General features: G+C 47.9%; 1 protein-coding gene across 1 annotated transcript in view; it reads left to right on the forward strand.

The window, feature by feature from the left end:
- Positions 1 to 14,974, forward strand: part of PPP5C (protein phosphatase 5 catalytic subunit) — a 43,676-nt gene that overhangs the window by 4,703 nt on the left and 23,999 nt on the right. Inside the window, exon 2 of the mRNA XM_512768.6 lies at positions 2,156 to 2,397. Coding sequence (XP_512768.2) covers positions 2,156 to 2,397 — 242 coding nt within the window. The remainder of the gene's footprint in view (positions 1 to 2,155; positions 2,398 to 14,974) is intronic.

A 14,974-nucleotide genomic window follows, 5' to 3' on the forward strand; every position in this document is an offset into this window, starting at 1 on the left:
CTGTGCCACTGGTGTAACAGCTGCCCCATCAGGAGCACGGGCCAGGCGGCCTCTGGACCACAGCCAGGAGGCCTGAAGGAGTCCTCGAAGGCGCTGGCATTCCAGGGAGGGTCGGTCAGATCTGGGCTGCCCGGTTCTGCCCTTGCTTGTTTTTGGGAAGTCCCGGGCCCTGCCCTCCTGGGGCTTACAGCTCTGGAGGGACACACTCATTACTTAACAGTGACGATGAGAGTGGACAGGGCTCGCACAGGAGAGCCCAGGGGCTGGGGCAGCCCAGCCGGGGGCCTGACCCAGCCTGGGAGTAAAGGAGGGCTTCCCGGAGGAGGGGACATGTGAGCATTTGAAAGATTGCCAGGAGTTAGCGTGGCAAAGAGGATTGTTGTTAGATTGTTGCTGGCCACATCCCCAGGACCCGGCTTCTCCCTTCTGTAATGTCAGTCCTCATCTCTCTCTGCATCCCTCCTTCCTTTCCCTCTGGAGCCACTCATGGAGCCTGGGACTCTCTTCTTCCATCTCTTCACCCAACTGACTCCCATCCTCCAGGTCTCAGCCCCAGTGTCCCCTCCGAGCTGCCCCAACCCTAAACACTGGGCACCACTGTCTAGGGATGGATCTGTCTCCTCCACTGGATGGTAAGCCCTGGGAGGGCAGGGCTGTGTGTAGAAGGACTCTCGGAGTGCTGTTGAGAACATTAAAATGGGAGTGAGGGTGGGGACTCTGTTCAGGGCTGCTGGTAGAAGGACTCTAGGAAACCCTAGTCCACAGGGGGTTCCTCAGTAGCCCAGGGATACCCAGGTAGTAAGAGGCAGAGCTAGGGACTGGGCCCAGGCCACCTACTCCTGCCTCTGTGCTTACCCCTGTGCCACGCTCCTGCCCAGAGGTCACCATGGCATGGGGCATGAGAGTGGGAGCCTTTTGGTCTTGGCCTGGCTCAGAAGACCCACTTGTCGGCCAGGCGCGGTGGCTCATGCCTGTAATCCCAGAACTTTGGGAGGCCAAGGCAGGAGGATCACGAGGTCAGGAGATCGAGACCATCCTGGCTAACATGGTGAAACCCCGTCTCTACTAAAAATATAAAAACTTAGCCGGGTATAGTGGCGGGCGCCTATAGTCCCAGCTGCTCGGGGGGCTAAGGCCGGAGAATGGTGTGAACCTGGGAGGCAGAGCTTGTAGTGAGCGGAGATCGCGCCACTGCACTCCAGCCTGGGCGACAGAGCAAGACTCCATCTCAAAAAAAAAAAAAAGAAGGCCCACTTGTCACCTGCTTTGTGACCTTGAGCACCGGCCTTTCTTCCCTGAGCTTCAGTCCCCACATTTGGAGACGGGGGTTAATGCAGTTTCCCTGGGCTTGTGAGAGTTCAGTGAAGGGGGACCTGTGTACTAAAGCCCTGCATGGCTCTGGTACATCACGGCCCCCAGTGGGGACAAGCCTCTAAGGCTGTTTAAGCCTTGGCTCTCCTGCCAGTCAAATGGGCACGAGGGAGGGATCAAGCCTGGCTCTGCAGGTGCAGACAGGGCATTTGACCTTGAGCAAGACCTCCATGGCTTGTCTGTAAAGTGAGCACCAGATGGTCCTTACTCCCGTGGAGACATGAGGATTCCACAGGTCACGAGGTAAATTGCAGGGTACAGCTGTAGCTCATCTCAAATAAAATCCGACCTCTCCTCCTTGGCCAGATGTCACATCCTGTCACTCCACACTTAGAACATCAGTGTCCAGACCTCACTGTGGCTGCCCGGGGCCCAGGGATCTGTCCCACCAGCCTCCCTGCCTCATCTGTCCTCCCCCTGCCCACTCCACCCAGCTGCCTCAGCTCTCACTGGCCCTCAGACAAGGCTCAGCCGCCTCTGGGCCTCTGCACCTGCTCTTCTTGCTATCGGAGTGCTCTTCCCTCAGTCTGCTGCTAGTGCCCAGCTTGGGGCTGGAGGGGTGGGCGGGCGGGTGTGTGGAGTCCTGGAGACTGTGGCCGAGAGGACAAGCCCTGAGCTAGGTTGATTGGGACAGGCAGGAGGGGCAGGCTGAAGAGATGTCTCTGGGCTCAGGGTAGCCCTCAGCTTCCCCATCTGTGAACAGGGAGACTGGGCATCACCCAGCCCAGGGCCTGTCCTCGCAGGGTTGGAGCACTGCCTCATGCCTCTTCTTCTGTCTCCGCAGCCAAGGACTACGAGAACGCCATCAAGTTCTACAGCCAGGCCATCGAGCTGAACCCCAGCAATGCCATCTACTATGGCAACCGCAGCCTGGCCTACCTGCGCACCGAGTGCTATGGCTACGCGCTGGGAGACGCCACGCGGGCCATCGAGCTGGACAAGAAGTACATCAAGGGTTATTACCGCCGGGCTGCCAGCAACATGGCACTGGGCAAGTTCCGGGCCGCGCTGCGAGACTACGAGACGGTGAGCTGGGGAGTGGGCCAGGCCTGGCACCTGAGCCAGGCAGATACTGAGGGCTGGGCTGGCGGGGACGGGTGTGAGGAGCCATTCACTCCTCTACTTACCACTCAGCCAGCCAGCAAGTGCCTGTGGGGCCTTGGGCCCAGGCCAGAGTGCCCAGGCCACAGCTCTGCTCAGCCATCTCACATTTTGTGACCCTGAGCCAGTTACCCCGCCTCGCTGCGCCTTCCTTTCCATATCCGTGAAATGAGGAGAACAAGAGGATCAGCCTCAAGGGTAGCGGTGAGGAAAAGTGAGCTTTTGCCTTTCACACGAGTAGACCAGTACTTGGCCCGGGGTCAGTGTCCTGTGATGGTTCACCTGATGGTTACTGTCATTGTTAGTGCTGGTGCTGGACAGGAGCCACACGGCCTCTCTTCTTCTGGTGGAGCTTGTCTTTCAGGGGCAGGCAGAAAACCCACCACTGAATAGGTTAGCAGAATAATTGCAGGTGAGGATCTGCACTTTGAAGAAAAGAGGAAGGGCAGTCGGGCAGAGTGGCTCACGACAGTAATCCCAGCACTTTGGGAGGCCAGGGTGAGAGGATTGCTTGAGCCCAGGAGTTTAAGACAAGCCTGGGCCACGTAGGGAGGAGACCTCATCTCTACAAAAAATACAAAAATTAGCCAAGCATGGTGGCACGCACCTTTAGTCCCAGCTACTCAGGAGGCTGAGGCAAGAGGATTACTTGAGCTCAGGAGCTCAAGGCCACAGTGAGCTATGCTCTCACCACTCCACTCCAGCCTGGGCGACACAGTGAGACCCTGTCTCAAAAAAAAAAAAAAAAAAAAGAAACAAAACAAGAAGGGTGATACGCTGCCAGGGACAGCAGACAGTGATATGCTGATGAGGGAGGGGACCTAGGGCACAGTGAGAATTCGCTAGTGCCCTCACCCACCTAATGAAAATCCTGACGGTATGAGGCTCTGCAGAGCAAGCACACACCTTCACACCAGGTGTGCTCTGCATCTTCCTTGAGGGAGGCTGGCTGAATCATTACAGCACCCTGGGACGTGGGAACTGGGATTACTCCCCTTGCACAGATGAGGAAACAGTCCCTAAGGGGTGAAGTCACCTGCCCAGTGACCCCCACCTGGTTAGTGGCAGAGCTGGGATTTGAACCCAGGAGGCCTGGCCCTCAGGGCCTTATCTCTCCCACCTCAGAGTTCGCTCCCTGAGACGGGGCTGTGCGCTTGTCCTGCGCATGGGGATGGTGCAGCAGGGGGCTTGGTCAGTGTGTGTCGAGAGGATCGTTATCCTGCCCCCACACACAGACACACTTCACTCCCTCCTTCCCTTGCAACCATCACACTCGGAGCTGCTTCTGTCGTGTAGGGAGGGGCAACCAGGGAGCTGGGAGCCGCGAGTCTGCAGTTGGTCGGGGGTTGAGAAGCACGAGTCTGCAGTCGGTGGAGCCAGCTCAGACACTGTCCTGGCTGTTGGCCGCTGGCCTGGGGTGGAGGGTGGACTTCAGGCCAGGTGAAGGCTTGAGCTAAGCATGAGTCCAGGGGACACATGTTAGGATGGGGGCAGAGATGTGGCGGGGGGTTAGGGCGACACCTAGAAGGGTGGGGGCAGGGGCAGCAGAGCAGAGGCCTTCCCAGCTTGGGTTCCCAAGCCATTCTTGGCCAAGCCCCTCCCTCATTGTCTCTTCCTGTCCTAATCTAGAAAATGGTGACAAGAGGAGTGGCCGCCTCCGGATGGCTGTGGCTGTGATGACATGGTTGAGTAAAGGTCACGAGCTGCAGGGCTCAGTAATGAGTAACCAAGGACAGTCGGTGTTGGGTTGGGGCAGGGCTCCAGGTGGGAAGGGGGCCTGGGGAGACAGTGGGGCAGAAGAGAGGAGCCCCAAGGACAGGTTTAGGGCAGGGTCTTCATCTCGTGTGGGGCTGCAGGAGCATCTTTCCCCAGGGTAAGGAGCAGGGGCTGCAGGCAGGGTCTTCGTCAAGTGTGGGGCTGCAAGAGTGTCTTTCCCCAGGGTAAGGAGCAGGCTTTTCAAGGCTCTGGCCCAGTCTAGAGCCCAACCCCGCATACTCCCTGAGGCTGGGCTGGTTGGCTTCAGCCATCTTGTGGGTGTGCCACGTCTGAGCTGTGTCCCAGGCCTGGCGGATGGCAGGGAGGGTTGAGGGGGTGGGTAATTCAGAGTCTTTTACAGAATACCCAGCACCTAAATTGTCATGGCCCATTTCCCCATGGGGGCTCTCCCAGCAGCATTGGGGACCCCCACATGAACATGAGGGCTTACCTGTCATCAGGCCATCCATATGCCTGCAGGCCTTCAGCCTTGCTCCTTTCTGTGCAGTTCTTCAGGCTCCATGTGCCCTGGGACAGTTCATCTTCCCAAGACTCTACCTCCTGCTTGCTGGATGCTAGAGTTTCCTCCTAGACCAGAAGCTCGCCAGGGAAGCAGAGCAAAGACGTGACCTTGGCCTTGGGCGGGGGAGCTCCCCTTAGCCTCGGTTTCCTCAGCTGTCTGCTCACTCTGGGCCCAGCACTGCTGGGAGCCCTTTGTGCACCTGAATTCAGCCTGAATTCAGACTGAGGCCTAGAGAGGAGATGTCCCTCCTCCAAGCTCACCCAGCAGGGAAGTGGCAGAGCTGAGACTTGAACCCCTAGTCCATGCTTGTAACTGTTTCTGGGCCACAATCAGTTGAATAGCTTCAGCACTTTTGTCTTCATCAAACAGAGAAGAAAAAACGGTTCATTGTTTGGAGGAAGTGTGTATAAATATTGTTTTGTGGAAATGACTTTTCATTTACACAAGTACAGATGAGTGATGGGTGTGATATAAAAATCCCTATTTTACATGTGGGCTGCAGGCAGAGAGTCTGCGGTCACCAGTGCAGGGGCTAGATGGGGCAGGCTCTGGGCCCAGGACGCCTAGGTTCACAGCCAGCTCAGATTGGGTAGCAGCTGCATGGCTCCTAGTGCATTTTTTCTCAGACTTAGTGTCCTCATCTGTTAAAGGAGGTGAGAATATAGGAATAACAACCAAAGTGTTTTTTCTTTGTTTTTGTTTTTTGTTTTTTGTTTGAGAGAGAGTCTTGCTCTGTCACCCAGGCTGGAGTGCAGTGGCACAAATCTTGGCTCACTGCAACCTCTGCCTCTTGGGTTCAAGCGATCCTCCCACCTCAGTCTCCCAAGTAGCTGGGGCTACAGGCGTGTGCCATCAAGCCCGGGTAATTTGTGTAATTTTTGTGGAGATGGGGTTTCACCATGTTGCCCAGGCTGGTCTCAAACTCCTAGGCTTAAGGAATTTGCCCACCTTAGCCTCCCAAAGGGCTGGGATTACAAGCATGAGCCATGGCACCCGGCCCCAAAGTGTTTTTTCTATTCTCTCAGTCAACAGTTACACAGAAAGTTTCTGTGACCACTGGTCACGAAAGGGAGTGGAGGTCTCTCCCTACCAGCAGCCAAGCAGTCGATCCTGCAGTGGACACCAGCTGGGTGTTCTCTAATTGAATTAATTCTGACACTATCTGTCCAGAGATAGCATTAGATTCCACAGGTTGAGGACTTAGTCCCCGCTTGTCCCTTATTTCTGATGCTGATCACAAGACCTAGGTTATTTTGCCGGTGATTCTGACTGACTGGCTATTAATTGGGGTTCCTGTGACCCACTCCTTGGGTTCAATTAATTTGCTAGAGAACTCCCTCATGGAATTCAGAGAAACACATTTACCAGCTTATTATAAAGGCTGCTACAAAGGATACAGATGAGATGCGCAGAGCAACGTGTGGGATGGAGTGCAGAGCTTCCGCGCCCTCTCCTGGAGCACCACTCTTCAGGAACCTCCATGTGTTCAGCTATTCAGAAGCTCCCTGGACCCAGTCCTTTTGGGTTTTTATGGAAGCTTCATTATGTAGACATGATTAATTATACCATTGGCCATTGGTGATCAACTTAACCTTCAGCCCTTCTCCCCTCCCGGAGGTTGGAGGGTGGGGCTGAAACATTCCAACCTTACAGGCCCACTTTGGTCATTCCAGTGACCAGCCCCCATCCTGAAACTACATAGGGGTGGCTAGCCATTAGTCAACGCATGAGCATGCAAAAAGACACATCACTTTGGAGATTCCAAAGATTTTAGGAGTTGTGTGCCAGAAAACAGTACATGATGAATATCAAACCTGTATTTCACAGTACTGCTGGCCACCCGTGGTCTTCAAACACAGTTCCCTCATATCCAAAGAATATACAACTCAAAAGGTACTACTGGCCAGTTTGTTACTAGAACTCCATTAGGTCATTAATAATTAGTTCATCATATTATATGATTATGTCTCCCAGGGTGATGCCAGTCAGGTTTGCAGGTTTCTATTCAGTCTTGCCAATTTCCAAAAGCAGGCGTGATCTCAGCAAATATATGGCTTCCACCTTTCAGGCATTAGGTATAATTGAGATAAGAGACAATGTCACCCTTGTTCTGAGCCTCTTTCAAAGTGTTAATGTAATACTGGAGATTTCTTAATTCATAACTCATTTATTCATTCGTTTACCCCCGTAAATGTTCCTCCGTTTCTTCATTTATACCTGTTGTCCTAAAGGAAGAAACTGAGGCAAAATTAATATAAGTAGAGATTTTATTTGGGCCAAGGTTGAGGACCAGCCTGGGAGCCTCAAGTTATCTCGGGAAGTGCTCCAGAGAACAGATAAGCTCAAGCGTTTAAAGACAAAAGGATAAATCGGGGAGGAGTGATTACAAAGGGTGTCTTTCAGGAATTCTCATTGGTTTAAAAAATAACATTGATCAGTAATTGGCTCTGCGTTATTAAATTACAGGGTGTAAGTGATGGCATCCGTGTATGGCATTGTGAGGTTGATGTGTAGCTGTCTCTGGACTCTTACTCTTGAGTCCACAGGGTCAGTGGCTTTGGGGGATGAGTTTTTCTCAAGGTGGGGAGTGGGACATGACTGCTCCCTCATTCCAGTTCCTCTCTAGGCTCAATCATTTAAAGGGGGTTTGCATTACTCAAGGAAAAGTTTCTTTTCTTTCTCATTTTTCCCTTTTGGTCAAAATCTTTCTTTTTAAAAGCATTGATCAGAGTCTGAGTGTCAGGGTGTCCCTCGTCACTAGGAAGGCTCACTTTAGGACAGGCCTGTTCTGTGTTGGGGAGGGGGAAGGAGATGGCTCAGTGAGGAATTTTCAGTGTGTCCAAAAGCTGAAGTAGGATGGCCTCACAGAGTGGCAAAAAGAAGACCTGAATCAAGTCACTGATTTATACAGCTGCGTCTCCATGTCCAGTCCTCTCTCGTCTTCAGAATACCATGATTTTCATTTTCTCGGAAGTAAAACAAGGAGATTAGTAATTTAAATAGTAGAAATATAATGCACATAAGGATTATAATGAAAACAAGAATGTATACGCCAGAATGAAAAAAAGAGCCTTTTCCAATTAGGGAGCCAACTAAAAACATGAGGAAAATGAAACCCAGCTTCTGCTTTGGGGACTTACTGTAGCCAAGATAGAATTCAAGATTCAGTACAAACTGTAGGCAAGTAATAAAAACCCAAAAACAGTGGTCAGGGCTAGAATCTAAACACAGATGTGCAACTGAAGCATCATTTTTCCTCTCCAGTCCCCCAGTTTTACCAAAGACACTAATAATAGCAAGACCAATTTATTCTCAAAATAAGTTTTAGTGTTATACTTTATTTGCATAAAGTACAGCAAGATTAGTGACTGACCATATAGACTCCTTTTAATTTGGCTTTCCCGGAAAATGAGGAATTTCGGATTAGACTTCTTTTTTTTTTTTTTTTTTTTTTTGAGGCGGAGTTTTCCTCTTGTTGCCCAGGCAGGAGTGCAATGGCGCAAATTCGGCTCACTGCAACTTCTGCCTCCTGGGTTCAAGTGATTCTCCTGCTTCAGCCTCCTGAGTAGCTGGGATTACAGGCACCTGCCACACACCTGGCTAATTTTTGTATTTTTACTAGAGACGGGGTTTCACCACGTTGGCCAGGCTGGTCTTGAACTCCTGACCTCAGGTGATCCACCTGCCTCGGCCTCACAGAGTGCTGGGATTACAGGCCTGAGCCACTGCACCCGGCCTGTAAGATACTTTTTGAGAAGAATTAAAGTAAAACAATAATTGCCTGTGTATGACAGAGGACTTAGAACAGCCATGGTTAAAGACTCAATTGACCAGGAAATTTGGCTATTTCTGCAGCATACAATTTAATATAATAATCATAATTAATAACTGATAACATATATGAGGACATAGTTTCTTTTTTAGAAATCTGTACAATTTTGGAACATATATTAATGAGACCCATACAAATATAACAAAAAAGATCAGCACCATTTCCTACGTGACAATACTTCCCATATGGTTTTTAACATCCCAGATAAGCCTAATATGTCTCTCTTGGTCTTCCGGGGTCCCTGACATCCAGAAGTTAGTTCGAGGTCAAAAAGACTTAATTTTAGAATTTGAAATTAGATTTTTCTTTTTTTTTTTTTTCTCTTTTTTGGAGACAAAGTCTCACTGTGTTGCCCAGGCTGGAGTGCATTGGCACAATCTTGGCTCACTGCAACCACGGCCTCCTGGGCTCAGTTGATTCTTGTGCCTCAGCCTCCCAAGTAGCTGGGATTACAGGCATGTGCCACCACACCCTGCTAATTTTTTTGTATTTTTTGTAGAGACAGGGTTTTGCTATGTTGGCCAAGGTGGTCTTGAACTAGCCTGAAGTGATCCGCTTCAGCCTCCCAAAGTGCCAGGATTACACATGTTAGCCACCACGCCCAGCCCTGAAATTTGGTTTTGTAAACCTTACAAATGCATCAAAGGTTTGAAACACTTAATCAAAATAGGATCACACATCACTGTGAAATAATATAGTCATTCATTTAGCCAAAGTGTTAATTAGAAGATTTCAAAAAGCAAAAACCTTTACTCTTTGGTAGAGAGGAGACTCAGTTTCCCAAATAATCAAAAGACCTAATAAAGACAGCATAAGAGCAACAGAATCTTTCTCTCCCTCTCCCCTTTTTTGTTTTTTCTGTGTTGTTTGTTTGTTTGTTTTTTGGGATTTTTGTTTTGTTTTGTGTTTTGCAATTTACCCAAAAGATAAGTGAAAAAGAATTTTTTTTTTTTTTTTTTTTTTTTGAGATGGAGTTTCACTCTGTCGCCCAGGCTGGAGTGCAGTGGTGCAATCTCGGCTCACTGCAAGCTCCGCCTCCCGGATTCACCCCATTCTCCTGCCTCAGCCTCCCGAATAGCTGCGACTACAGGTGCCTGCTACCACGCCCAGCGTATTTTTTGTATTTTTATGAGAGACGGGGTTTCACTGTGTTAGCCAGGATGGTCTCAATCTCCTGACCTCGTGATCTGCCCGCCTCGGCCTCCCAAAGTGCTGGGATTACAGGTGTGAGCCACTGCGCCCAGCCGAAAAATCTTTTATTATCTTTTACTAATACTACACCAGCCGGGCATGGTGGCTCACGCCTGTAATCCCAGCACTTTGGGAGACTGAGGCAGGCGGATCATGAGATCAAGAGATCGAGACCATCCTGACCAACAGGGTGAAACCCTGTCTCTACTAAAAATTTAAAAAAAAAAAAAAAAAAAATTAGCCAGGCTTGGTGGCATGTGCCTGTAGTCCCAGCTACTCGGGAGGCTGAGACAGGAAAATCACTTGAATCCGGGAGGTGGAGGCTGCAGTGAGGCAAGATCGTGCCATTGCACTCTAGCCTGGCGACAGAGCCAGACTCCGTCTCAAAAAAAAAAAAAATACTATACCAAAATCTTGTTCAAAAGAGAAAAACAAATTCTTCCTTTGCATCAATGTATTATTTATGGTAAAGCTAATTTTAATAAAACCTTATAAACAAAACTATCCAATCTCAATCAGCTTTGACCATACAAAATAAGATTTCCGTGAATCTTTTATAACTTATAAATTTTTCCATTCTTTTTTCTCCCTACTTTCCATATCTATTCAGTTTATCTCATTTTTTCTTTCTTTTATTCCTTCAATTTAATACAACCTTTACCTCTAAACTAAGTAAAATTGCTTTTCCTTTAACAAAACCACATCCTCTGTCTTGTGTATAACCTTCCTTACCAAAACCACATCTTAGACGTTCTGTATACAGAATTGTTTCTCTTGGTTATCACATATTAGAATTTTAACTCTTAGTAACCGTAATTCATAGCAAAAACCTAAGAGGTAAGCAATTTTTAACTGTTAGTCATGTAGCAGTAATTTATGATGCCATCTTTATAATTTTTAGAAATATAGGGTTTCTAATGGAACAATTTTTCAATGGAACAGGACATTTTTCCTAACAGATCTCAGTATCTTTTGTTTCTCTAAAATAAGAAGTCAAAAGCCATATTTAGTAGTTACTGTCTTAGCATCATCTCTTATTTGGAAATGATCTAGATAGTCAATGAATATTTGTCATTAATTTAGCTTAGTAAAACCCTAAGGGCATAATTACCAAAAGATTTGAGAAACCTTTTTAAGTAGGCATATTATAAAACATAATTATTATTAAAAGTTCATTTATAAAGTTGATTCTGTTTATATGTATTTAATTTATTCATTTTTAGTGATTGTTGGGAAAATTTCGTGAAACAGACAAATCCAACCATCATCTCAAGTTAAATTTTCTATTAACCATTTTTTATTATTGTACGTTAGGCAAGTATCATAGAAGTAAGAACCTTAAAGTTAGATACATACATATTTTGCTGGTAACTCAGAAAACATAGTTTTTATTATTTATTTATTCATTTTTTATTTTTTTTTTTTTTTGAGATGGGGTCTCACTCTGTCGCCCAGGCTGGAGTGCAGTGGCGCGATCTCTGCTCACTGCAAGCTCCACCGCCCAGGTTCATGCCATTCCCCTGCCTCAGCCTCCTGAGTACCTGGGACTACAGGTGCCCGCCACCACACCCGGCTAATTTTTTGTATTTTTAGTAGAGATGGGGTTTCACCGTGTTAGCCAGGATGGTCTCGATCTCCTGACCTCGTGATCTGCCTGCCTTGGCCTCCCAAAGTGCTGGGATTACAGGCATGAGCCACTGCCCCCGGCCGCCGACATAGTTTTCATTAAAACAACAATTTTAAACTAGTTTTATTTGCCAAAAGATTTACTCAGGTCATGTGAACTTGGAAAATATTTGGGCTTACTTTCTTTATTTTTTTCTTTTTGAGACGGAGTCTCACTCTGTCGCCAGGCTGGAGTGCAGTGGCGCGATCTCGGCTCACTGCAATCTCTGCCTCCCAGGTTCAAGCGATTCTCCTGCCTCAGCCTCCAAGTAGCTGGGATTGCAGGCACGCACCACCACATCCACCTAATTTTTTCATACTTTTAGTAGAGATGGGGTTTCACCATGTTGGCCAGATGGTCTCCATCTCCTGACCTTGTGATCTGCCCCGCTCAGCCTCCGAAAGTGCTGGGATTACAGGCATGAGCCACTGCACCTGGCCTCGGTTTACCTTCTATTTTGTGAGTGCTCATTTGTCTTTAATTTTGTATCATGTAGATAATATACAAAAACATGTATAGACATAACATATATGTAGACACAACATATAGCACACATGTACACATGTATGTATCGACAAGTTACAGAGATCAAGGAGTTCTATGTAAAAGAGAATAGAGCTTTAGACCTGAGAGGAGCCTGTTTACCCACAATGCATGGGGCTCCATGAGGATAAACAGAGGTTCCCTCATGTGATACCAAAGGTGGCAAGAGGAAGGAGGGACAGACAGCGGTACATCAAAGAACAGGACTTAGAGGAGCCAGTCAAGGAGATCTTGTTTTCCATAAAGCAATTAAGTTTTACATTATCCTTGGCAAAAATCATGTCAACAAGAAGAAAGAGGGATTGTGTATAGTTAGGAGCAGTTTGAGAAGAGAGGAAATCAGAGAGAACAGAGGCATCAAAAAATATATATATACGTGTGTGTGTATGTGTGTGCATACATATGTAGCCAAATATCAGCTTTTAATCAAGTCAGCTTTTGACTATAGAGCTCTTTAAAAACTTTTAATCAGGTTTTAGCCAGGCAGATAGTAAACATTCGGCCAGATGCAGTGGCTCACCCCTGTAATCCCAGTATTTTGGGAGACCGAGGCAGGAAGATCACTTGAGGTCAGAATCCTGGGCAACATGGCAAGACCTCTTCTCTAGTCTCAAAAAAATGTTTTTAAACAGATAGCAAACCTATCTGTTTCTTGGCTTTCCCTTTCTGAAATTCACATCAAGGAGTTTGCTTTGTGGGAGGTGGGGCATATTTGTTTATTAGAGGTCTAGGGTAATCATTATTTAAAGCTATTTGTCTTTTGTAAATCTTGCAGCAGACAAGTTCAGCAGACAGTTTGAGCATTTAAAGGGTTTTCTGGGGGAGTTTCCTAAAAAAAAAAAATAATTGTACCTTTCAAATCTCTTATGAGATTGCAGCCAGGACAAACAGGAAGTAGGTCTCCATTCGATTTGTCTGGTTCTAAATCCTGCCTTTTCCAATTGTGTGCACAAATACATTAATTTAGGAATTTCAAGACCCTCATTTGGGCCATTGCACTTTGGGGTATCTCACGCCGCTGGGTCCATTTACCTAGGTATTTGCAGGATGGCGCTCCATAGGTATTAGACATAAATCCAGCTGGTGTTTCGGGGCCGAGGCCGGGGGGCTGTCCTTTAAGGGAAAGCTCAGTTTCAATGAGCAGTTTCCTATAATTTTATTTATTTATTTATTTGAGATGGAGTCTTGCTCTGTCACCCAGCCTGGGGTACAGTGGCGCAATCTCAGCTCCCTGCAACCTCCGCCTCCTGGGTTCAAGCAACTCTCTTGCCTCAGTCTCCCAAGTAGCTGGGATTACAGGCATGAGCCTCCACGCCCAGCTACTTTTTGTGTTTTTAGTGGAAACGGGGTTTCATGATGTTGGCCAGGCAGGTTTTGAACTCCTGACCTCAAGTAATCTGCCCACCTCGGCCTCCCAAAGTGCTGGGATTACAAGCGTGAGCCACCATGCCCAGCTAATGTTTGTGTTTTTAGTAGAGGCGGGGTTTCACGATGTTGGCCAGGCTGGTTTCAAATGCCTGACCTCAAGTGATCCACCTGTCTCAGCCTCCCAAAGTGCTGGGATTACAGGCGTGAGCCACACACCCAGCCTCCTTTAATTTTAGAATTTCCTTCTCAAAAGTGACCAAGGCCAGGACGGTATATTGGGTCGAGGTGTGCCGCTTTGTGGGTGTCACTCTTCCAGGTGTCACCAGTGAATCGTGAGGCGTGTTCTTATTTGTCTTGGAATCTCTTATCACCTTGTGGCAGCAGAGTGCTTCAGGTATCAGAGTGACCAGTCCCTTATTCATACCTTTCCAGCTAAGCAAGAGTCCTTACTGGTCTTCTTCCTAATGGGAGGCCCTTTAAGACTCCAACACGTCATGCATGGAAAAACGTCCCCATACCTCTGCAAAGTCTCTGGTTGCCTAAAGAATCCAGTGGGTCAAAGGGGGCAATTTTCTCTTCTCTTTGAGGCAAGACGACTTACCCTCATGCAGCTTAGTCAGAAGCAGCTGCAATTTAAAAAGCATGCTGTCTAATTTCAGCCCAGAAGTGCAGCCACCAGTGCCAGAATGCCAGTACTGTGACCCAGGCCTCCTGCTGTGAAGCAGCGGTGGAGAAGGCAGTTTTCTTTTTTTCCCCCTGAAACTCGAATCCCTTGCTCATAGACAAAGATGGAAACCTTCATTCTAGAAAAAGAGAGATAGAAAGAACCACTGAAATAAAGTCTAGACCTCATCTGACAAGAGAGGGGGTCCAGATTCAGGAGCACTCACCCTTTTGCCCCCAGTGAACCTGTGGAGTTGGAGGAACACAGTGGGTTTGTTTTGGTACTGAACATCGAATCCAGGGGCACCCAGTGTCTGAGTGGGTAGCTCTGAACCCTGCTCACAGGGCCAGAAAACATTGACATAACCGAAGAAACTGAGGCAAAATTAACATAGACAGAGTTTATTTGGGCCAGGGTTGAGAGAATTGCAGCCCTGGAAACACTTCAAGTTACCTTGGAAAGAGCACTGGAGAACAAGGGGGAGGCTTGTGGTTTTTGTTTTTTTTTTAGAGACAGAATCTTACTCTGTCACCCAGGCTAGAGTGCAGTGGCACCATCATTGCTCACTGCAGCCTCAAACTCCTGGGCTTAAGTGATCCTCCCACCTCAGCCTCCCAAGTAGCTGGGACTGCAGGTGCATGCCACCGTGCCTGGCAAATTTTTTTCTTTATTGTAGAGATGGGGTCTTGCTGTGTTTCCCAGGCTGATCTCGAACTCCTGGACTTCTGCCTCAGCCTCCCAAAGTGCTAGGATTACAGGTGTGAGGCACCATGCCTGGCCTGCTTGAGCTTTTAAAGAAAAAAAGGACAAATGAGAAGAGGGGTGATAATAAAAGGGGTTTTGCAGGAAATATCATTGGTTTACAGAAATAACATTGATTAATAATTGCCCATCCATTGTGGAACTAGAGGGTGTGAGTTACGGTGTCTGTGGTTGGTGGCAGTCTAGAGTCCACGTAGC

Source organism: Pan troglodytes, chromosome 20 (assembly GCF_028858775.2).
Source record: "Pan troglodytes isolate AG18354 chromosome 20, NHGRI_mPanTro3-v2.0_pri, whole genome shotgun sequence".
NCBI classification, from domain to species: Eukaryota; Metazoa; Chordata; class Mammalia; order Primates; family Hominidae; genus Pan; species Pan troglodytes.